Source organism: Anguilla rostrata, chromosome 11 (assembly GCF_018555375.3).
Source record: "Anguilla rostrata isolate EN2019 chromosome 11, ASM1855537v3, whole genome shotgun sequence".
NCBI lineage: Eukaryota > Metazoa > Chordata > Actinopteri > Anguilliformes > Anguillidae > Anguilla > Anguilla rostrata.
The window spans coordinates 23004858-23030849 of record NC_057943.1 but is presented as its reverse complement, the minus strand read 5'-3'; the positions used below and the strand labels follow the sequence as shown (position 1 = coordinate 23030849).

General features: G+C 42.1%; 1 protein-coding gene across 1 annotated transcript in view; it reads left to right on the top strand.

Moving 5' to 3' along the window:
• The first annotated feature begins 2912 nt into the window (after window positions 1–2912).
• Window positions 2913–25992, top strand: part of LOC135234338 (hematopoietic progenitor cell antigen CD34-like) — a 28308-nt gene continuing 5228 nt past the window's right edge. Inside the window, exons 1-6 of the mRNA XM_064298838.1 lie at window positions 2913–3139; window positions 17575–17766; window positions 19515–19801; window positions 20160–20240; window positions 24045–24165; window positions 25320–25372. Coding sequence (XP_064154908.1) covers window positions 3058–3139; window positions 17575–17766; window positions 19515–19801; window positions 20160–20240; window positions 24045–24165; window positions 25320–25372 — 816 coding nt within the window. The 5' untranslated portion in view covers window positions 2913–3057. The remainder of the gene's footprint in view (window positions 3140–17574; window positions 17767–19514; window positions 19802–20159; window positions 20241–24044; window positions 24166–25319; window positions 25373–25992) is intronic.

Here is a 25992-nt window from a genome sequence, read left to right as displayed (position 1 = left end):
ACAGTGTCAATGCTAAGCGCTCCTTCCCCCGATAGCATTGTTAGTGATAATAAGCTCTCCATCAAAGACTCAAACCTCACAATGTAGGCTACAACTTGTTCTACCAAAACAAGCTTAAAAGAAATGAAAACAGATGCATGGTCACACTATTATATTATTTTAGTGATGTATTGTTTTTAATAATAATGTTTTTAATAATAATGTTCTGCTTAATTAATGGCATGCTGTTTCTGATGGACTGAAGCAATTAAATGCACCAGCCATCTTACGTATTTGTTCCTAGCGGCAAATGCCTACTGATTTTTTTGAACTTCAAGCACTTGCTGCAGTTGCGTATGTTGTGATAAGTTCTTCAGAGAACAGAAAAAATGGAAATGTTTAAAAAAGATAACCAAGGCTTTGAACCTTCCTATTAGCACTGTTATGTCCATACTAACAAAACTGGGGGATGACAACACAGACGCTATCAAGGTCAAGCCATTCTACCAAACTGAGAAACTGGATTAGAAAAATACATTGTCACAAGTGCCTGAGAGGTCAGCAGCTACAACACTTTCAGAGCTCACTGGCTGAAATTGGGGGTAGGGGGGAACTACCCCAAGATCCAGGACCCATCCTAGTATCCTAGGTTCTTAACAACCCGGAAATCGACCGAGTTCTGCCGTCTTTAAGGACATTCCAACCCATTAATGGTCCTTGAAGGAGTAAGGAGCTAGTTGACTCCCAAAGAATGCTTGAGCAAGGAAACGCGAGTGCATCCTTTGCGAAAGTATTTTTCTGAACCGCATGACATATAAATGATCGACCCGTGGATTCACCTCTACCCACGTCTGTGATTGGCATGGATTCAAAGTCAAACTAATGCTTGACTGAACAAGGATGTTCCATTTGCCTAATACATGTTTCCTCAGTTCATCCATCCTTGCGTCCTTCTGTCACATCCTTTCCTTGCATCCTCCATTGGGTAGAGCTAAGGAAGTGAGGAACGGACATGAAGAAAGGATGCAAGGAGGTAAAATAAGCCACTGGAAAGAGCCCCAACAGTCTCTTCAGCACTTCATAGATTTGATCTCTTTGGGAAAGTGGCTTTTGAGAAAAGCCAACATTAATTTGTGCCTGGAGTTGTTTTAGAATGATCATTAAGGCTATAGAATCCACATGAAAAGACCACCATTCATAAACGATACACATAAACTAACACATGTGCATCTCTTTCATGCAAACATATTATATACACATGTACATGCATTTCCTCCCAGCCTTTTCTCCCTCATGTAAAACCCCTCTCTCTCTCTCTCTCTCTTTCTCACACACACTCTCTCTCATTCATTCTCTCTCTCTGTCTCTCTCTCAATTTCAATTTCAATTTCAAAGTGCTTTATTGGCATGACAAATATAGGCACTTGTGTTGCCAAAGCAGTGGTTATAACATACAACTATATACAATTAATCCGTTATATAAAAAAAAAAAAATAATAAAATAAAATAAATTAAAAAAAATATATATATACAAAAATATCAGTAAGTGATGTTAGGTGTGTGTGTGTGTGTCTGACTATCTGTGTGTTATGTGCATGAGTGAATATTATGTGTCTGCTTGTACATGTGTATGCTGTGTGTAAATGTGTGCATGAGGTGGTCACACATTGTCCCTCAGAGTATGGCAGGAGAACACAAATTGTGCTGCTAATATGCAGCAGCCTTTTTCTTCTCCTAATAGGTAGGGTAATCTATCGTCATTGGGTATATCATTGAATTGGGGACATTTCTGGATTATTTTTTGGTAGAATTTTTGGCGAATTTGGTCAAATTTTGTGCATTCCATTAGGAAGTGTTTTTCAGTTTCAATTTGGTTGCCTTTGCACTGTTGGCACAATCTTTTTTCTTCTGGCAACCATGATTGTCTGTGCCTGCCAGTTTCTATAGCTAAGTGGTGCTCGCTGAGTCTGTACCTCGTCAAGGTGGTTCTCAGTTTTTTGTCAGTAACTGTGGTCAGGTAGTTCGCTACAGCATACTGTCTTTTTAGGGCCAAATAACATTTCATTTTACTTTGCAATTTTGTTTTAGTTTCCCAGTAGGTTATATAATTCTGTTTCAGCTGTGTTGCAATTTGGTTTATTCTAATTATGTTTGTAGTTTTGTTCTGATCCTGAGCAGGTGAGGTGTTAGTGTGTGTTAGTGTATGTGGGGAACTAAGGCTCAGGACCAGCTGAGTGAGGGGATTGTTTGCTTTGCTCAACTCTTGGTATTGCAGGGCTTTGTATTGATGTGAGTGGGGGTCACTTTGTTTTAGGTGCTTCCAAAATTTGATTGACCTTTTTTGTATTTTGATAAGTAATGGGTATTGGCCTAATTCTGCCCTGCATGCATTGTTTGTTGTGTTTCTATGTAATTTCAGGATATGTTTACAGAATTCTGCATGCAGGGTTTCAATTGGATGTTTGTCCCATTTGCCAAATTCTTGACTGATGAGTGGACCCCACACTTCACTGCCATAAAGAGCAATTGGTTCGATTACAGCTCCAAAGATTTTAAGCCAAATTCTAATTGGAATCTCTACACAAATTTGTCGTTTTATGGCGTAGAAGGCCCTGCGTGCTTTCTCCCTTAGTTCATTCACTGCAATGTTGAAGTTTCCTGTAGAACTGATTTTTAGCCCTAAATAATTGTAATTTGAGGAATGTTCAAATTGTTCTCTCTCTCTCAATGTTCTCTCTCTCTCACACACTCTCTCTTTCTCTCTCTCACACACATTCACAAACATATTTACCTCTGCTCTCTCACATACCAAAAAAGAGAGAGAGAGAGAGAGGGCAGGACAAGGACCAATTGCCACAGTAGATGGTCTGGGGGAAAAAGGGGTGGGAGAGAGAGTGGAGGTGGGAGGGGGGCTCCTATAAAAAACTGCGGGAGCACAAGCTACGCCTTATCCCGCCAGAGCAGCTCACAGAGACAGGAAATCCTAAACTCACTCAGCCCGGCTCTGATCACAGCCACTGCTTTCTCTCACACACGCGCTCGCTCGCCCGCTCACCGGCCACTCTCACACAAAGGAGGATGGCTGCGTCCACCGTGAAAATGAATGGATCCTGGGGAAGGATGGCGTTGGCCCTGGTTCTGAGCGTTCTGCTCCTGCGTGGTGAGTACTGCCCTTTCCCTTTACCTTCCTGCTGATATGATGCTGGTGCTGCTATCAGAGTGACTCTGATACTCCTGAAAGGGTGCTGGATTACACAAGTGTTGCTCAAGTCTGAAATATTGGAGGGAGTTTGATGGGAGTTATTCACGTGAGTTTTCATAAAGTTGAAGCTCCTAGAATGTTGCGTAATTCTTCAATGTTAGGAATGCAGTGCTCTTAGTGCAGAGGTAGGTGTTGGTGGCTAAACAGGGTAAATATAGGGCAGGTAAACAAATCATGTTTTAATGGGATCATCTCATGCTTTAAATTGGACTATGCCAGTAGTTATGGATAATGCACAAATCACACACGTGTGGTATATTGAATAGGTCTGTACTGTGTTTGCTGAAAACCCCAGAACAAAGGGGTTCACTCTGAGTGGAAACTTGTAGTGGAGAGCAATTACGGGCTGCATCCTGAGCAAAGTGGGTGGAGCTGGGCTGGGTGTGCAACGGCAGCAGGGGTTGGAAACAAGCTCTTTCTTTTCTTTTCTTTTTTTTGGCCATGCCTGTTTTCTTTCAACTGTTTCAAGCATCCTGTTACATTAGCACACCAGCCCAAGTTACCTTCAGTTTTTTAGAGTATGGATTTCCCAGGGATAGTGGCTTCATCATGGGCAGCTTCTGAAAGTCCACATCAGGAGCTGACAGCCAGGCCACTCGGATTGCCATGGAATCCTGTCAGTCATGTGAAGTCGCGTGTACATATAATGAGCAGGTGGTGGGGAGGGGAGGGTGGTGTGAGGATAAACGGCCTGTCGATGGGGATGTGGTACACACTCCTGTCGACTCAGCAGGGATTAAAATGAGGTCCTCATGGGTGACGTCCATTTGGGGCAAGACGATCTCCAAACCTTCGTTCTGCTGGAAGGTGAGATGCGGCTGGTGGAGAGGTGCTGTTCCAAACCAGGCAAGGCCCCTAGAAATTACAGGGGTGAGGTGCGGCTTGGACAGGACTCTGGAAGCCAGGGATTTTAAAGATCCATGTGGTTCAGTGGATGGTAACGTGTACACCAGAGCTCAAACTGCAGATATTCTAGTTGCAGTAAAGTGCCCTTGTCTATTGCGGTGAACTCACAATACTAGTTACCCAAACTGATAAATCTTCACTACTCAGTAAAAAACACTTTTCTGGAAGAATGAATTGGGATGGCAAATATGCCAGCTTCCCAGTTAAGGGTTGGCATGGCAGACCCTGTTCATGCACACTTTCCAGCATCCCCCACAGATTATATATCTATGCAGCACACATGCACAGTCAAACATACACTGTGACATACACGCATAGACACAGGGATGGATTCACACACACACACACACAAATACACACACGCACAGACACATGCGCACACCCACATGCATACGCCCACACTGAAATCCAATCCGGTATGGAGTTATTAGATTTCTATGTTAAAAAGGAAATCTAATAATAAGGACACATCCCTCACTCACCCCCCTACCCTGCGTCTAATTAGCTCATGAAGAACTTGGATATGATGTCCAGGAATTTCAGAGAGGGTTTTCGGGGTTTTTTTTATCCTAATACAACCAGTTCAGAATACACACGGCAGAACGAGAGCCAACCATGCTGCTGGACTGTAGCACCCACAGCATGTGTTCTATTAGCAGCTCTCCAGCTTGACCAGGAATACGCTGGGATGTTGGCTCAGGTCTGCCTTCCTCTTCCCACAGCCAATCGCACACCTCCAGTCACACGGGCTTGTTATATTGTTGACACTTGCGTGCAACTCCCGCTTAGAATGTGACCAAAATCAGCTAAATATACGACCGTGCGGGCATGCGAGTGAAGCCAGCTTGTTGAACATTATGTTGGTACATTTACAATGAATGTAGAGGGAAACTTTGTTGTTCCTGCGGTTTTGAACAGGGATGATTGGTTCAGTGTGTTCTTTAATTCATAATTTGTGAAGGATTGTAAAGCATTTGGAATGAACTACATGTGTTGCTGTATGGGGAAAAATGGACATCTTTCTTGGAAGTGGCACGCAAGTTTGCCTGCGGATGCCAAATCTGATGACGTCAGTGTTTTTTTAAACAAAATTTTCAGTTTAATAGTTTTATGGCAACTTAAATTTGTACTTTTCTTGAGGCTATTTTTTCCTATCTATGAACATGAATTCACTTTCAGTTCTTTGTACAAAGCTCTCATCTTGTCCTCGGGGTTAATTGCTTTAGTCAAGGTTTAATCAATGACACAGTGGACTCAGTGATGTCATTGGCTCGGAGCTTGGCTTGGAGCACAGCGGCAGATCCAAGTTTGTATAAACAGCCTTTGTGCTAGAGAAGTCAACATGAATACGGCTTTAGTTTGGACAAATCTTAAAATGGAACACTGATGTCTGAAATCGTAATATCCTCTCGTGGTTGAGATTATGTGAATTGAATGTGTGCGTTTTTATCTTTTGTCTCTCTCTCTAGCTCTCTCTCTCTCTCTCTCTCACACACACACACACACACTCACAGACACACACACATACACACACACACAGCTTCTAAAGCAGTACGGGTACATAGGGTACAGTAAATGCAAGTAGTGTGGGTAAGGCAACGCCGTGTTCAGTTGTGTGATAAAATGCAAGGAACTTAATGATGTCTTGACAATTTCATTGTCATTTTGTTAGTTAGAAAGAAGTGTTAGCTAGCTCATTATACCTGCCTAGAGACCTGTAGAAGACCTGACAGGGTGGGGGCGGGGCAGGGGGGCAGGGGTGGGGGCAGGGGCAGGGGCAGGGGCAGGGGTGGGTGCGGGGGCAGGGGCAGGGGCAGGGGTGGGGGCGGGGGCAGGGGAAGGAGGGAGAACCTGGCAGGTCAGTCAGACACGCCTAACCCAGGAAGGACTCTGTTCCTCACAGACATTCCGACTGAGGACACAAAAGGCGTGCAGGCGTGACAGCCAGCTGTGAGCTGAAGCGGCTCCATTTCAGAGGTGTCGGCGTCCCTCTGTGACTCCCACACTACTCTCACAGGCTCACAGCCCTGGTGTGAATGCGCAGCAGTGGGGAGAGAGGGAGCAGGCGAGATATTCTGCCTGCTCTGTTTTCATGTCTAAGGACAGTGTGGATGGTGGAAATAGCAGGGACTGTAATGGAACTATCCATCGCACTGTTTCCCGGCAGGAGAATTCAGCGATGATGTGGTCCTGCAAAATATGTAAACAGCACTACGGTACTCCACGGTGGTCTTGGTCAAAGCTACAAATGCTTGATGTCATCGAGTGAAATCTGTTGGCAACCTTGTTCTGTGCCCTGTCTGGATACTGTTAGTATAGGAGATTGGGGAGGGGACGTGTTTTCATATTTACTGATGTAAGCAAAAATGATATTTCTGGGACAGTTTGATTCTGTAGCTCCTACTGCCACTTTTAGACTTCATAAATGTGTGGAATCTGAGTGCTGCTGTGGCTTGGGCAGGCAGGCCTGGGCGTGGTCAGTCGCACTTAGTGACAGTGGTTAGATCGGTGGTAAGATTACAGACAATTAGACTACTCCAGACCACGAGCAGGGTTGGACACCCTGAATTCTGACTCCGCCTACCCCAACATCTGCATCTGCACAAACCAGGCCATTTTATCAACCCAGACAGATACGACACACCCGTTCATATCAGCAAAGACCCGTGCCTGACCTCTCACACCACACTGCTCGTAACAGAGGAGAAAAGGGGCGCTCGTGTTCTTGTCCTGCGACTGGACGCGTTTCGAGCATGCAAATGCACTACTCTGATATGAAAGGGCTGGTCCAGTGGTGACACAGGCGTGCCCCGGGGGACAGAGAGGGGCGATAAACCCCTGCTTCTCTGTCTCAATGCGCTGGATCTGTAAAACACTTGTCTACCGAAAACAAAGGGGGCTGCCAAGGAAAACACTTAAATAATACTGCCTTCTTTCCTCCCGTCCCACGGCCATTGACAGACATTCCGTCCAGTCATGACTGCGTTGGGAAGCCTGTCTTGTGTCAGTCGTTTCCAGAGAAATTTACATAACTGCTCGAAGATAAGTGATTTCAACCAGGGAAGAAACAGTGTAACCACATCCTACTGTTTAATACATTTTTCAGAGGTTGCAGTCGTTGGTATGTAAATATTTAAATCTCTTGTTGCAGCACAGAAGTTGAACAATTTCAATTAAACAGGAAAATCTAAGACAAACATCCCAATTCTTCCTCCCATTGCATTAGTTCATCCGTTTATTCTGGCAAGATGCATGGTAAAATGAGTGCCTAGAAAGGAGTGTAGTTCAAATCTACAGGTCAAATCTAAACAAACAGAGCCTGGCTGAAAAAATTAACAAAAAAAAACAAAAAAAAAAAAACAATAGAGGAAACCAAACCCAGTTCTCATACATACAAAATAATTGGCCAAGACAAGAGCTGAAAATGACTACGCATTCTCTAGTAACAATATTTTCTTTGCTAAACAGCTTTAATGAACACCAGACTGGCATCTGCATTCGCATTGTGTCTTCACAGTTACTGCTGTTGCAGTGCGCTCTTTGTTCAAGGGCACCCTGATGTGGTTTTACAGCTGCCGGAGGTTTAAGAGCAGATTTGCCTCCGTCCGTCTGTGCTTATTCCTTTTTGTTTGCAAAATAGCCAAACAACAACTCCAGGTTCAGATAACCTGGTAATGGAAATGTTCTAATTAGACATCATTTTAAAAGAGAAGGAAAGTGCGTGTTCACATCATCTCTACAATATTTAATGCAATCAAATATCTCTTTTAATTAAAGCAATCCAAACCATCATAGGACATACATGCACATATTGTTTTGGAATTTTATTCTATTAATTGCTAGCCATCACTGAAAACACTGTTTAAAATGTCAGTCAGGAGGCAAAATGGTCTCCAGAGCTCCACCAAATCTCATCAGATCACACTTACTCATCATGTCAGGTCCACATCGCACAAGCAAGACCACAATGACATGGATAGCTAGCCAGTACAGGCATTATGGTCATGTAACCCTCCATTATGGCATGCTTGTTAAAAGGGAAAGCTACAGGCTCGTGGTTATGTATACCATTTACACCTGGAAGAAAAAACACATTTTATTTTCCCTGGCTCTGCCACGTTCGTTTGGAGAGTAATTACCCCTGGCAATTAATGCTAAGTCACATGCACATTGCTGGGGCTTTTTAAGGGGTCTAATTGAAAACATGAGCTTGAACACGTCTGTTTTCTTCATCAAACGCCACTGGATAGTTTTTGAAGTTGCTGTTCCTGTTGCTATTTCAGAGAACTCCCTATTGTCATATAACAGACAGACAGACCGACAGACAGACAGACAAAGTCAGGACCTCAGTCGAGATTGTTTCATTCAAAAAGGGAAAAACTGCAACCAGGTTTTTTTTTTTTAACTCGTAGGAAGTAAGACTCTCTGTCTGATTTGTCTCCTTACTTTCCTCCCACCACCACTTCCTACCAGACCCATTGTATTGAACAGCCAAGTGAAGACAAAACATTTACACATCCTTTCACATTATTATTTTATCTGTCCACTGCTGTAAAGTGCAGTGAGATGGCAGAAGTACATGATCCATCTGTAGGGCTTGTACAGGGAGAGTGAGACTGCTTTGTGACCTTACCGAAGGCAGGAGGTGGGGAATGAACTGATCAAAGAACTGGATCCACTTGAGATTTCATGCGCACAATTACCAAATACTTGCTCTAATAGATGAGGGTATTACATTAAAGTAACAACAACAGAAATAATTACGGCTGGGTGGTAGGAAGACAGCATGTGTTCACTCTGGATCATATGCGGCCGATTCCCCAGTGTTCATCTTGATTTGTTTTTTTTGCCAGGTTCACACCGTTAAATTGCAAAATTGTTATTTCAGAAGCAAACCCAGTCAAAACAGACAGTTGTCAACGTGATGCGGTGAAAGAGCAGTCTTCTGCCACACAATCTAAAATAACATCCAGAAACGTGTGTGCATTTGTGTTTGTAAAATGAAAAAATTGTCAGAAATGTCAGCCCTGAAGGAAGAAGGGGGGGGGGGGGCAGTTAGTTGTGAGGTCTCAGACATTTAGCTGATCTGCATGATAGCCCTGCTTGGTGTTCAGGTCTAGATGATAACTCACAGACGGGCTTATCAGGTGGAACACAAGGTGTTAGGACCAACGGGGGGGTTTATTGCGATTGGCTAACTTGGGGGGGGGGGGGTGGGGGCGTCCTTCTGTCAATTTCTTAAAATCAGGTAGCGGTTTTATTTTTGGTTGGACTCCCCTGAGATGTATTTGGGTAGAGTGAGACTGTGTGATAGAGCCTTTCAGCATGCGGTGCGTCTCATGCCAAAAGTGTAAGAGTTGGCAACTCATGTTTGTGACCCGTGCCTTATTTAGTTGCTTTGTATGGTATTGTATTCGATTATTATACAGGAGTTCAGGAATCACAAATATATCCAGTCTTTCTGGCATTAGCTTGAGTGAGTTTTTATGTTTTTAATCATTATTATTCCATCTGGAAAATATTCACTGTAAGGTGTGGTGTTGCAGACTCATTGATTGCACTGTGCGAAAATAGCCTGACTAACTGAGCCGTACTTCCCTCCATATCAGCTGAATGTGCCTGACTTGCGTGACTGTGCAGTCCACACCCATATCCTGTACGGGGACATACTAGGAACATTCCTGGATTATTGTTCATTCACTTAATTTATTCAACCTGACTTCATTTTGTTTAAAATTCTCCACAGCGAGAAATCTGAGACCGGTCCTAGGGCCTATTTGCGAAAGCGGTTATCCTTATCAAACCAAGGCAGTAACGGATTTTTGCGTTGTTTGCATGCTGGGTGAAAGGAGGTCTGTGAAAGGAGGTTAAGTTCAGGAATTGCGCATTAATGAGACGGTGTGGTTTGCCGCCCTGGGGACTGTCTAAGAATCACTGCTGTATTTGGTAACCCGGGAAACCTACAGCAAAGGTGAGCGGCAGTCACAGCTTTAATCTTTGCTGAGGTTGTCTCCCCGGCTCATGGTGTGGGACGCATGCCAAACGCTGACTTCCTCAAAACAGAACTGCTGGTGCTGGGAGAGAAGGGGCTGTGCAGGGAGGCACCATACTGTGTGCTAACACAGACAGGGCACTGTGGATGGCACGCTATCTGAGCACCCTGTGGCCAGTTGCTGCAGTGGGGTGGGGGGGGTCAAGACTGTGCTTCGAGGCCTGTCTGCTCGCTGCACCTGCAGATTATCTGTGGGGGGGTGGCAGGGTGGGAGCGCAGAGGGAGGTGAAAGGCGACCCCGCTTACAAGCGCACGCCTGAAGCTGTGACTCAGGCTCGCCCCGCCGTCCTGCCGAAGGATTCCTCGGCTCCACGTTTCCCAGGCGATAAGGCCGTAAAGGAGTTGCACAGGGACAACCTGTCACTCTTCCAAGTCTGCCGGGACAGCCTTGGGAAAGGAGAGGTCAGAGCTGCTGAAATAACATCTGGGTGGAGGGTCCGGCAGGAACCAGGGCGGAGGACGCCGAGGTGTTTCTCCAGGCCTGCTGCGCCGGGACCCTGGGGCGGACGGCAAGGGCCCGCTCTTTTCGCGGTGAAGACGCGGTGAGGAAACTCCCACAGGAGAGCCGCATCTGCCGTCTGGGAGGGCCCCTCCCAACACGGGGCCACATCCTAGCTGGCTTCAGAGTGCCGGAACGGGGCTAATTACAAGGGCCACATCCCAACCCCATCGAACCCGGGCCTCCGCTCTCCCAGCGTGTTTTTTCCCTTCCTTCACCTCATTTCTTCCTTATTTCACTTTTAGGGAAATGTTTTTTTTCTCCCCCCTGTTCCCACCCTGAACGCTGACTCTGGAAAAACAGGAAAGATAAAAGATGGTAATCTAAACAGGAAAAAGAAGGGGGAGGAGATGCTTGGGTGGAGAGCTCGGGGGAGGGGCTATGGTCCTTGAGAAAACTTAAAAGTATGAGTAGGACTGGCAGTAAATCACACAGGAATTAGTTGCAATCCTGGCAGTGTGGCAGGTAATGGAAAGGTGTGGCGGAGGGTGAGGGGGAATAAATTCTTCAGGCCCAAAGACATCCTTGATGTTTCATTTTTGTGGCTGAGTCAGCTGAGTTCAAGACCCTGACAGCATCCATCAAGGCTGAAATTTTGAGGAATCACACACACACATACACACATACACACACACACTCACACACACAGTGCCCTCTAAATTATTGGCACCCTTCATAAAGATAAACAGAAGGAGCGGTAGAAAATTAAAAACACAGGTAATGAGCTATATATGCTTAATAATTGGAAAATTATATTCTTTTATACTAATACAATTTCTTGGAGAAAAGGATTATTTAAACAAGTAATCATTTAATTTCTCAAGAAGATTATTGTGAGGTTGTGAAGGAAAAAGTACATAAGGATAAGAGTAAAATTTACAACTATAGGACAAATGTTGATTGGACCCAAGTCATTATGTCATTTCTGTCACTCACTCTTAAGAGAAGTAATAGCTCTCCCCTATTTGAAATATCTTCTTGACCACGAGTGGTAATGACATTAAGTCATTTTAAAGAAAGTACACTAGCCAAAAACCCATTTGTTTTTTCTTTGCATGAATATCATGATTGAAAGTGAATGAAAATAGCACCTCGCCAGTGTGACGCTCGCAACACGATATGCGGCTGCCAGAAAATAGAGCCCATGGTCTGTGACATCTGTCCCCACTCTTTTGGAAAATATGGAAACCGCACATTATGGTCTGGCTGCTGGAATGGACAATGAAGCGATCTGTTCCACTGGTGCCCTGACACCAGCACAGCTAGGCCAGGAAACAGAGTGGAACAGAAAACACAACACTGACCATCCTGAGCAGCAGCGCTGCTCTCGCTCATAGAAATGGAATATACTTTCATATATTGAGAACTTTTTTGGAGAATATACTAAATATATGTGAACTTTATATAAACATATAGTAATAAATATAAATCAAAAGTGCAAAGCCACTTCTCTGAAAAAATATTATTCCAATATCTCTAAGTGCCAACAGTTTGTATATTTGCTCATGAATTGTAAAAGGTTGCAATATTTAGATTTTTTTTCATTATATTGCAGTATATCCCATTTTTATAAGGGATCGTGTTGCTCTCCCTGATATGTCCTGCTGAACCTTGCTCAGTCAATCTGTTCCCTTCAGATCCAGACTCAAAGCCATGCAGAGCTTATTGTCGCTGCTCGCCCGGTTCATCGCAGAGCAGTCTGCCCATTGACTCTGTGCCCCAGCCTCCCCACTACCAAAGCAACCTTTCAAACTGAAGCTCACTCTCAGCCGGAGTCCCCCAGTCCTCAGTCACAGAGGAGAGCCGTCCGCCTCTGTTCTGTGTCCAGGACCACTCCCGCATAATGACTTTGTATGTTGAGCACTTCTCCTGAGCGCTGACTTTGTTCTTTCAGGGCTGCTGCTGTGTCCTTTCAGTGTTCATTGAGCCCAGTCTTTACCCTTCACTCCGCCAAAATGGCTTGTTTGTTTTTTCGGATTTTTATTTCCCAAATCCCAGACATTCATAGTCATTACCCACACCAGTGAAGAGCTTATTGATGGATTTCCTGAGAAGGTCTATCGTACTCCATTTGGAATAATATCCCAAGGGAGTTAAGAAAAGGGTTCTTCTGTTAAATATAATCCTTCGGTAACACATTTAAATAACTGTGCTCAATCTGGACACACTTTGGAGTGGCATACCACAACAATTTAGGAAATTGTGTAAGGTCAGTGGATTTCATTCAAGTTTCGCCTTGGAACATTCAAAAGATTTACTTTTATGTAGTCACTGTTGCATGTACTAAATGTTTTTTTTAATTTATTTTTTTTAATAAGCCATATCTCTGAATAAAGCAGACACTTCTATGTCATGAATCCAATTTTATGAGGCTGTCAGCATTTAAATTATTACCTGTCTGTTGTAATAATTTGTAGTCGAAACTTACGTTTCTTTTGCAACGTGTTACTACCCAGGATACAACTTTGGATTGGGTGTGTCTGTTCCAGTGAAACCTGAGGTAACTGGGAGGCCTTGGAGCAGGGGGAGACCCTTCTTTTAGGGGTCAAGGGGCTGAAGAAGGCATTCGAGAGTAAAGGAAACAAATGGGTGGGAGGGGAACTTGGAATTCGTATAGACGTCAGCGTGCAGGGACTGATGACAGCAAATACCACCTTTATCACATTCCTGCTTACCTCCTCCACAGCTGCCTGCTACGCGCTGTGGAGAGACCGAACACTGAGGCCGACCACTGAACCCACGAGTTGGCCAAGGGGCCCGAAACGTCTTATCTGCTATGGCAACCCACACTGCTATGGCAACAGGGCTAATAAAAATGAACTAATCTGACAGTTGTTCTCTGGTCCTTGTCTGTTCTGACTGTGGGGGGCTAAATGAGGAGGAGCAGGAGGATCTACATAGGTTGTGAAGTGATGTCTCAGGCTAAGACAAAGACGGCGTGCGTGTTTTTCTTTCTTTTTCTTACCTCCTTCCTTGACCTATGTGACTGGAGGCAAGTACAGACTCTGTCCTCAGGACTGGGGAAAGTAATCCACTGCATATTTTAGAGGACACCATTGACCCATTCGCAGACGCGATGATATTTAATACGGTCCCAGTCTGATAAAAACAGCAATAAAAACATTCCCCCTCTGCTCACTCTAAACATTCATACTAGTCCTACTGTCTCTGGTGCGCATGCTAGCTTTCGTCAGTGACACCCAAAACTGACTCGTAACATTCTGCTATGCATTAGCAGGTGCCGCGACACGTTCCAAATAACTGGGAAAGCTACGTAAGCATGTGTGGAAGCGATTCATGCCCTTCTATCACTGAGCCGCTCTGTTCAAATCGGCCTGACCTCATCAACCGTTGGAGGAAGTGTCGCTGCGTATTTCCTGACACTGTGCTCGTGTCACATTTGCACCAAAAAAAAACTATGATTTACACCTCAGTCACACCTCATTTTATGAGGCAGTCTTGCCCGTTGGCTGTTAAGTACAGCACACAGAGGCATGTAGGGCTTCTGGCCTTGGAAGAGTAGAGTTCCTCCAGCGCATGCAGGGTCAAGGAGTTCTCGACCAGAGGGCCTCGGGTAAGGTCCCCCATTTAACCACCCCTGTAGGGAAAAGCAGAGACTGTGGGTCACAAGGAGTCTGGACGGTATCGGTGCGTGGGTTGGGGGGGTTGGGAAGTTAATCGATCCAAAGATTATCAATCAATCCTCAGAGGTGTCTGTGACCCTGAAGGTTGAGCAGCAGCAATAAACTGCTGTCACTCCAGGGCTGACGATGAACAGAGAGAAGGCAAGAGTGGGTCTGTCTTCACTGGAGGAGGATGACGGGAGCCGCATTAGGACTATGATTTATATACAGTTTGTCCGCTAACTGAGGACACTGTAAAACTCATGTGCAGCACGTCAATTTTTCACCCACCCACCCCGCCCCCCCCCCTGAACAATTGTTGGTGAACACATCCACAGCTACCAGAGGAAAACAGAGAAGGCAATCTCTTAATGAGGCATGTAGAAAGTGTAAATATTTCATGGGTGAGGTAATACAGAAGAGAAGTGTGTTTGTGTCTGTGTGTGCATGTATGTGTGTGTGTGTGCGCGCAACAGAAGCGAAAAAAGCAAGAGGCCATTTGCTTGAAACTGCATTTTTATTCAACTTTGTTTCGATAAACATGTCAATTCCCACCCAAAAGTAGCCAGCTAAAACATCTAACACACTAAAATGACCTATAATATAAACAATTTCAAGAGAACAACTGTGCATATTTCATAATACTGTACATAGATCATACAGTACAGATCATCATGTTTGCCACAACATTAAGGCACACAACACCACCCTCTCTACAGAAACAGAGCTTCATGGGCTTCATGTCAAACTGAAGGTTCGTGCTTATCTATAGAAAACACAGTTACCACATATCTAAAATTAACTTCTTACATAAGAATTTCCACAGTGAATGAGTAATATCCAGTTTCGCCATACTTATTTTACTCTGTCAGCTCTGAAGGGAGAAAAATATCATTGTACTGCCCCAACCATTCTTTCTTGGTGTCCAATCATGCATCTACTGCACATCTCTCATGCGTATATGTAGTTGAGATAAACCCTTTAACACCCACAGCTGAGGCAAAGCACAGTTCACAGCTTATTATGCTGGGGTGACTCATGTGCAAGCTCACTTTACATGGACCCTGGCAGTGCAGCAGGGTTAGACCCTTGTCACTCAGGGACCCTTATCTTAATGAAATGAGTGACAAGGGTCTAAGCCTGCTGCATGGTGACTAAAGTAAGTGGTATACTTAGTAAGAATTAGAACTTTTTGAGCAAAAAGACGCAATGAGAACAACTGAAGAACAAAAACCATGGTCACCATGCAGTGTACAGGGCCATCGTTCTGCCACCCTGGTCCTGGAGTGCAACAGGGCCTGACTTAAATATGTCTGTACTTAGTTGACCAGTCTTTTGTAAAATTCTTTTACTCTTTTCGTTTGGTTTCTTATGTCTGAGATGTTTGCTGATTTTAAGGTGTCAAAGAAAAAAAATGTAGGCCCTGCGATTTGAGTTTTTGATGACTGTTTCTACCTAATAAACCTTTCAACAGTCTGGAATTGGTATATGTTTTTCAGTGAAAGGAGATAGTGGAGTTACAGGACCATGTATACTGTACTGTTGTTAGTCTAGGAGGATCAGACCTCCCAGATGGAACATTAGCCTGCATTCTGGAGTCTGGGTGTGAATGAGTTCTGAACTGGGTCATGTTGAACTCTGGAATGCCTAAGCACATAGAGTAGAATGTCAACACTCTAGTAGGTCCTCCTGCAATTTCAAAAATGTAATTTATTTTCTGTGTATTTTGACTCAGTCACTGTGAATAAGCAGAAATATAATTAACTGCATGCACCCAAACCATGTTCAAATGTAAATGGGACATCCGCAATTCCTAAAAAAACTGACATACATCAGATCATGTAGATTCTTGTTTGCGTGCATTAATACTTAATACTGTTACATTTTGTCAATGAAAAGACTGAGTAACATAAAGGAAAGAAAGAGATATGGACATTTCATGTGGATCACTACCTAAGTGTCATAAACAAAACCCACAAAAAAAAAAAGACCAAATAGCACATCTGTAACATTAGCCAAAAATGAAAACTCCTATGGATAAGTACTATTTCTTTTGGAGGTCAGGGTCTGGGCCGGACTCATACTGAGACCTACTCAAAATCCGAAAGGTTTCTTATTTTAGGAAGAGAATCTCTCCCAATGGACCGGTGGGAGGGTCAGGCTCATTCACAGTGGTGGCAGGGTAATGTTTATTTACACTGGTCATGGTGGAACATTATTCCACACTTAGGCCATTAATTACCTGAGGCTGCTGAGCAAACAGCTGTAATTGGTTTCAGGTCAGGTCTGGGTGTAGGTTGTCAGAAAGGGGCCAGGGTTTTTAAACCTGCCCCTCCACCCTATTGAAGCCAACACCAACCTGCTAAAATCCCCTCCCAATTAGTCCTCCCTGTCAGCACTTGTCATGTACCAGACTCCATCTGGTACAGGACAAGTTTCTTCCTCGATTATTGCTATGAAATGTATCGCTACAATATATATAATGCTAGCATTATATGTATTATAGCTAGCAGTTATCCAAAAGGAGGTGATTCCGCAGAGGTGATAATCACACATATCTTAACAAAATAGGTGAATATTGCAGTAATTAGACCAAAGAGATGTGGGGACGAAGAGAGCACTTATCTTTAATGTCTGCAGAATATCATTTTTTGATGCACAAAGGCAGTTTTCCACTCGTTATGTTATCTGGCTCATCTAGGAGAACGCAACAGGGGAGCAACAAAGTCAATGTAAGGAATTCAACATCATTAATCCATCCCAGCAGGCACATACTGGCAGGTACACTGCTATTAGCACATGCTAGCAGCCATATCCAACTGCCTGGTACTGATTGGCGGGCCAGTTGGGGAAATCTGATAGATCCATAATTACATTTTACTTTATATAAATTTTAATTAGCGTTATATAAATTTTTTAGCGTAATATGGGTTAACAAAAGTAAAACATCTATGCCACTGAGGATTATGGGGTGGCTTATTCAGAAAAAAAAATAGAATATCAGGTACTGATATCCAAATTATAATGTGGATTAGATATAACAGTAACGACTTCATACCATTAACTATGGGATATCATACCAAAGAGTCATTGAGTAATTTTCTGGACAGGACAATTCATGCCCTAAAGTTTGTTCTCAAAGAAATGAATGTTCATTTGTAAAGAAATGTGTTAAGATCTCAGAATTCTTTGAACAATGCCAAAAGGAAAGTACCATTATATTTTATTTATGGACCGTAATGCTTTATTTCAGATGGTGTGGTCGGTCAGGAGAATGCAACTATGACTTCTCAAGGTGTTGTTTCTCCAGAGGTCACAACACCTGCTGCTGCAACCACTCCTGCCATCTCAACAGTTGCATCTACAATGCTAATCACAGAGGAAAGCCCAGAGGACAGCCCAACCACAGGCATGCCGACCACAAGTAAGACCACACTTCAACCCAGTTTACCATACTTGAAGGAATGTAGACCACACCAGACCTGAGGTAGATATGTATTTGAAATAAGTTTAGATGCTGGTAAGGTTCAAGAACCTTCTAGGTTCTTTAGAATTTACAACAAAGTGACTAGCCAAATTGTTCGTCCTATGAATACTTTTGTTCTGAATAGGAGTGATTGTAATTGTCAATAAAGGAATTTTCCTGGTGCCTAAAAGGCTAGATTCTTTCAAATAATTATTTCTTTCAGGTCTGGACTGCACTCTAATCAAGTCTCTTGGCTCTCCCACTTGTCCCTGCCTTGTAGTTTTGAATATGCGCACATGAATGATAAATAATATGGGTTTATTAGTGACTTGAATACCCCACTAAGATTAAGCCAGAATCCTGGCTGAGTACACACAGAGAAGTAAACAGTGTTATGTGTTGTGGAAAAGAGGTTTCATGTATGTGAAGAGAAGGCCAGCTGAAAAAAAAATCCACGATGCAGTAGCAGGAACCCTTAAATTAATCCCAAAAATGGAGCCTCGCGTAGTTCTGGCAGGTCACGAGAGTCAAGCGCTCCGGCCGAATCAGCTGATGGCTCGGCTGAGTGATGTTAGCCTATCACAGTACATTCACTAACAGGGCGGTCTACTTAAACAGCCTCCCTCTACTCATTCGACTGCTCCTCCTGCATGCAAGCGCTGCACGTTGCTTCGTAAATCCCCTCCACCACCCCAGCTCCATCCCCATGCGTCAAGAATTTGCATTCTCCATCCTTATGTGTTAAGAAATTGCATTTGCTCCATTCCTATGTGTTAAGAAGTTGTATTGCTCCATCCTTATGTGTTAAGAAATTGCATTTGCTCCATTCATATGTGTTAAAAACTGCTTTGCTGCTGGATCTGTTCTGTGTGTACCCCTCTAGGGGGGGTTTGGCTGCTGGCCTCCCGGCTTTATCCACGCGGGCTGCGTGGTTGGCGGGAGAGCTCCAGAACAGAGCCATACCGCCAAACATAACTGTATTGCCTTTATTGTCAATAAAGTTCTACTTGATGACAGTGGTCCTGACAGAACTGAATGGTTTATGAACCCCATAAGCTCCAAAACCTTCGTTCTGGGATTGTCCCTCCAATGGTGTCACACGGCACATCAAGGAAAGTGGGAATAGCACAGGGAACAAAGAACTGGAATGAAACTTCCATTTTGAGAATCAATTATTTGTGTGAGTAGCTGAAAGTTTAATAAAATGTGGCTCAGTCTTTCAAAGGCTGCCCATCACCAACATCATCCAATTGGAGTTTCCTCCAGGTAAATAAATTGATAAATATCACAGGATTCATATCCTGCAAAGAGGCAAAAAGAATTAGAGAATGCTGAGCAGAGGCATAGAGCAAGGAAACAGGTTAGAACTGAGTGTTGTGTGCAAAAAATCAACTTTATTAAAAATTTTGGACCTTGTAATCAACAATTATGGAAAAATAACAGGACTAAATGCACATTAAAGGGAAATGGAAACAGTTGCAATGGACATAGAAATTTACCTTTGACCTGCGGTATTGAAAAGTATTATTAATTTACAGTACTCTCTGGTAACATGATGATTATTCTAATCATGTTGTCCCTGGCAAAACTTCATGACAAAAAGTCATTTTTGACACTTGGTGACTGTTTCCGTACACAATATAAGTGTTGACATATATGTTAAATTAATAAGTTAGTCAAACATCAGAAATTTGCAAGGGGGTCTTAAATTCTTCCAACCATGACAGGAGTACCGGACCCGACCACAGCTGAACCGACAACACTGGAGACCACACAAACCGCAGCTGTGTCAACCGCTGCCCCAGAGACAAGCAGCACCCTCACAGCCACACCGGAGGCTGAAACAGACTCCCAGCAGACTACTGAAACTGTGACATCAGCCCCAGCCACTGATCCAGTCTTCAGCACCGCCACCGTGGAGCCAACTGACACACAGACCTCAGAACAGACCCTTGAAAGCATCTCTGTACTTCAGACCATGACAACCACGATGGCCCCTACCGTACCCATTGTGGTGAGTCTGCGTTTTCATATGATACATTTTTGCAGTTTATTTTTATGCATAGGCAGTATCCTGCTTAAGAGCTAACATATTATAAATTTAAGTGATGAGTACATTTTATTTAATTCGTTTAAAAAATGTTTTTTTCATTAATTCTTTCCCTTTTTATTTTAGTTGTGAGCTTGAGTTGAGATGACTTTGAATTGCACTGTATACTGTAATAATATTAATGATAATAATAATAATAACAACAATAATTATTATTATTATTATAATTATTATTGTTATCGTTATTATTATTATTATTATTATTATTATTATTATTATTATCAGTAGCTCACATCAGTTGTGATGTGGTGTTGATCCTCAGAGTACCATCCAGTGTGTGGAAAAAGAAGCCGTTAGCAACAAAGATGCAGTGAAGCTGGAACTAGTGAAGGCGTCCAGCTGTGTGAGTATTGCAGTACTCTGACTATATTGTACCCGATCATTGCCACCGCTTCTGTATTTGAGGTGTATCTTTTCTCTGCTTGGATGTGCTGTAGGCTAGAGGTGGTCCACTATAGGGCAAGGAGGAAGGCAGTCCACCTGAATGTGTCAGTCACTGAAATGTCATGTGAGAGACAGACAGTTATGTCATATCCAGGAAATATTTTAAACACCAATCGTCAGTTTAAAATGCCAAATCAACTGTGAGTCAGTGGAGAAATGTATGGGTATTCATGGTGTTAAATGTACAAAAAAAACTTTTTAAAATTTGAATATGTAAGTATTTTAATCACTTTAATTGATTTATTGAGATTTTTATAAGGATCTGTCTCAATGATTGTCTCAGCTACATTACAATTAGAATTATAATGGTGAGGACAGGGCAATATGAAAAATACATTGATTATATGCAAGTATGAACAGATCTTTATGAAAGATGAAATTAAATGAGAAATCAATATCTGCTATAATTTGTGTCTCATAATTATTCATGTAAAATTCCCTACTGGAGAATTTCAAGGAGATTTAGTATTTCTCTACCTTGTTTCACCAAAAGTCTTTTTATCCAAAGACAGTTATAATTACATTGCTGATGCCAACTCTAAGAGAGTTAAGCTTCCTTAACTTTTTCAACCTACAGTTTCGCACTATGCTAAGGCGATGTTAATCAGTCACCATAAATGGTGGCCATTGGCTAAACTGAAATGTTTTGAATTATGAATTATACTCCTGAGTGGCCCATTAGGGATTGCTTCAACCACAGGGGCAAATTGGGTCCTACAGTAATAGATTCAAGCTTTGACTAAATTATAAGCCAACTATGACCAGTATTCTGCTCCAGTGAGACACTGTGAGTGAGTTTAAATTCACACTATGAGATTCCTTGAGTTACTGCTGCATTGGCTGCTTTCTTTGACATGCATAGCACCACCAAAAGCTCCTAGTTTTTGCTGGGTTTATTGATATACCTCTCCTGTAGTACTGTGTGGCTTGTGGAGTGCAAAAAACAGTCACAGGATACGATGTAGGTGCATCAGCTGCAGTGCTGTGATTATGGGTTTAATTGTTGTGTAATTGCTACACTGCTGTGAGTTTGGATGTAACTGTGTAACTGCTACAGTACTGTAAGTTTTTGTGTAAGTGGTAGTTGCATTGATCCATTCACAGATACCATTCCCATTTCATGATACAATAATACATTTCACAAATGAGTGCATTAATACGCTCTTACTCTCAGTTCATAATTACATGTTAACAAGGGCAATGCAGGTTTGTATTGAGGGCATCCATTAACAGTAAACAAATGCTACAAATGAACAGAAAACAGAGTACTGGGACTTGAAAAACATTACAGGTGAAAGGGAAAAGATGTGTCTAGTTAGGCTGGTTGAAACCGCTTATCTTACTTCTGCACCTTTCCAAAGGAGGAAATTTCACTTTAGTGGCTCAAGTGATTACTTTAGTTGCTCAAGTGATTAACATTTAAACATGTTTGTCTGAAAACAAGGAAGCCAGTGAAAAATACTAAAAACCATCTTTCCTCACTGGTTCTACATGATTATTTCCATGAAAATAAGACAAATCAATGAGGACCCCTTCCTTCAGTCGCATTTCTGTTGTTCTTCTGTCAGCAGATGGCCATAAAAACTGAGCAGAAATGACTGGAGGCTCTAGGGTGATGTTTGTCTCAAAACAGTGATACTTTTTTAAATGTACTGTTCAAGAGAGCTATAGAGCTTAAAATATGCCTTTAGAACACTTAGCATGTAGGATAAGCATTTTTTCAGTTTATAGCATGAGAAAAGATATATATATATATATATATATATATATATATATATATATATATAGAAAGTGTATCCGATCAAATATGTTTTTGGTTGCCCAAAACCAATTCTTATATATCCATTATGTAGGCTCATAGCACATTACAATCTAAATATAATGAACTTAGATTTACCATAGCCTCAAAAAATATTAAGGCACTTTCCATGTGTAAATAGATAATGGTAAAACAGATAGGATTATACTGTCACACTGTACTCATCTCCCAGTACATTCAAACCAGGCGACATCACAAACAATCAGAGTATGGGTATAGAGTTGTGCAAGGCAATCATAATTTTTAATTTTAAAAAATGTTCTTGCTGAACCAGAAAGTTTACATAAAAGAAGAAAAAGAAGTTTACATAAATAAATAAACAAAAATAAACTGACTTGGAAATTCTCCTCTGAGGAAAGCCCATTTTTAGTCTCTAAAAATGCCCCTGAATGTTCCCACAAATATCTATAACAATTAAAATAATGAAAACAAGCCTCAATCGCATACATTCTTGAATTGACATTCAGGTAAATGTCAGACACAAAGTCAATAAGAGCATACAAGAAAAACAGAGAGAAAAAATTATCCTGAACTAAAACCAGTAGTACAGCTGGAAATAACAATGCTGTGACACATGCAAATTATGCTTCAGTAAGCCTCTGAACATTTAAAAATGGCCAAATAAATAAGAGTGAATGAAGGATGTAGAGAGAGACATCCGATTGACTTCAGCTTCAGCTGTGAGCTCAGCATGAGGGAAGGGGACAGTTTAAGAATGGCTGGAAGGCCCTGGGGCAGCCTTCCCTCTGTAGTACAGAGCTGTAGTAAAAAGGGCCAACTGCTGGCTTTAACTGGGCATGCAGTGTTTGCCCACAGAAGCCTTCAGGTCCTTCAGCCATCTGATTCACATGACATAGAGTGGGGTTTGTTCCCTGTGCAATGTTCTGGTGTCATTAAGGAGAGGAGGCTGACTGGGGGGGCTGTGGGCCGTCTGGGCTGTTTTCAGTCCCGAGGTCGGCCGCCTTACGCAAACAGCACCCAGGATTCCACTGCCGTCACGACCAGGCGAGATACAGATGCTTCTGCTGTTTTTCTTCTAGGATGTCCTGCAAGCTGGTCCAACCACAATATGCGTGAGATACTGATACAGCGATATGACGAAAGAGAGCAAGGAAGAGTGAAAGAGGGCAAGTGAGAGAGGGAGACAGAGAATACTGAGAAGAATAGAGACAGTGTGTCTGTATGTGTGTGTGTGCATGCAGCAGCTGTGCATGTAGATTGCACGCCCTTTACAGTCATAGTTGATTTAGGCAGATAATTCCGGTGTCATTATTACATTATAACCAACTAGTCAAAAGTGTGCTATCAGGTTACATTCATAATGTTCATAATGTTCATAATGTTTTTTTGGCCAATTTCTTTTATTCTACATCTGATAAATTAGACATCTGTCATCATTCCTTTTTTTCATGAGAACATATGTCGATGTTATATAATGTTCATGTTTGCATGGTATTTGTACAGATTTCACTCTTGGTTTTTTCTTGCTTGAGTATGCATGCAACTTGAGTACTACATGCATCATAGAAGCCACATTCTAACTCCACTATGCAATGAACATCGACATAGCAGACACTTATGAAAAGTCTCAGCCTAGGAACTGCAATCCAAAGACGTACACAGGACCCCAGTCCTGGGTGTCAAAAAGCAGGACAGTCTTGAGTGAACCATTGCTTATGGTTCTTCTGAACGAAAAGCTTTTTTTGTGCAAGCATTTTTCAACTCCGCAGGAAACAAACTCCCTGCTATATTATGCTATATCAGAACCAATAAGTAAATGCAGAAGTTTAAAAAAAAGTCACATGCGATGCTATAAGACAGAAGTCAACTGCAAGTGCAGAACAGTCACCTGAGCACATCCATGCATCCTCTCTCTCTTTGCAGGAGCTCACCAAGGAAAAAATAAAAAACACTGCAACAGACCTGTGTGAAGAAGACTGCAAACTTTACATTTTCCAGGAGGAGAATTCCAATATTGCCATTGTTGCAGGCTCAAACATTGAAGGTGTGTTTGTCTCTGTTTTTCTAAACTTAATTTGTAGTAATACCAAAATTTGGACAAATTTCTCTCGCTCTATCTTTCTCTCTCTACCTCTTTCGATCTCAACATAAGATTAAATATGCTATGCTAGAATTTCCATTATTTTACTTTACAGAATGTATTAATGGTCGATGTACATGATATGGATGCTGTGATCATTTTTATATTTGGCTGCATGAAATTGAAGTGAATCTGGGCTACTGAAAATTGTGGACATAAGGCTAATCTGCAAGAATAAATTCTAAATACTACCTTAAGCGATCATAATGATCAGCCTTTTAAGTGCCAAAGACTGTTACATAACTATTACATAAGTGGTACACATTGTTCTTGGGGTTCATTCCTAAGTGCTTAATTTCACGTTTCAGTTACCATAGGTATTAAATGGTACTGATTAAAAGTACTGATCATTTTTTCAAGGTAATGATCATGCATGGCCTTTAATAGCCACTTCAAATTGAAATCTTCATTGTCAAAATGTTATATGTCAGAACCACCTAAATGAGAGTCTTGATATGAATTGAATTGCATAATACATTCTAATATCTAATAATAGTCATTTTAATATCTAAAACTTAAAATGCTATTATATGATTCTCAGGTAATTGTCTGTGAACTTCACTGTGTATAATACATGCCATTAACCATTGTGCCACCATTTATATTTACTTTTGCTATATAGGATTGGATAAAGTAAATTATCTCAAAGTACTGCTTGAAATGAAAGTTTAAAATAAACTGGTCTTTATAAGATCAGTTTGCAATATACAACATCACGGCTCAGTATTGGTACATTTAAAGTTTAATAAAGTTTATAAAAATAGCACCTATTTAAGCATGCTTAATAATGCAATAGTTTCTCTTAAATATTGTACAGAACAATTTTATAATTTTTCTGTTTTTAAAATAGAGAAATACATGGATTTTAAAATACATGTAAGAAATGCAACAGTTTCAGTATGTGACTATTGTTTTAAAATGGAGACGATTGTTTTAAAACAGTAATTACTCAACCAGAAATAAGGTGTCTTATACTTTAGCGCACTTAGGCTGATGAAAGGTTGCACATAAAAGGAAAATGATGGAGACTCACCAGGTCTGACTGTTTCTCCTTCCAGCTAATGTAATGGCAATGGCAGACAAGTTCAACAGTGAGCCCATTAAGGACGAGGTATGTCTTCATGAAGCACTCTCACTCCAAAAAACACTTAACCATACTGTGGAGACCACAGCTGATCTTTAAACAAAGATCTGAGTGAAAAATATCCCATGATTCCTTCTCATAACAGCATAACACTCTGGGGGACTGCACTCTCAGGACCTACTCTGTTAGCATTATTATTATTTCCCTGTGACACAGCGAAGCACACAGATAAATCATAATCCTACTTTAATATGAAACTAAACAGGAGACGTTCTCCCGCGCCCCTGGAACTGATGTCATTGCTACATGACATCATCCCACCAGCTCGGGCCACATTTTTTGGGCATTGTTTTTTTGTGGGGGAGGGTTTTTTTTTTAGAGGACGTCCCCGGTGCCCCCCCCCCCCCCCCCACCAAAATTCAACCCAGCCTTGGCTCAGCACTCAAACTTTTACCCTTTCTCTATCTCTTGTGAGATGCAGCTGCGTTAATGACACGCACGTGTGAGCACCACGCTCAGCCCTGTGCAGTGCTGTCCTCGTTCCCTCAACACTGTGGAAGAGCACTTGTGTAAGAGACCTGGGAAGGCCACTGTAGTTTTCCCCCTGTGCTGCGCCCCTCTGTTCCAGCCTGCCTGCAACTCCTAGA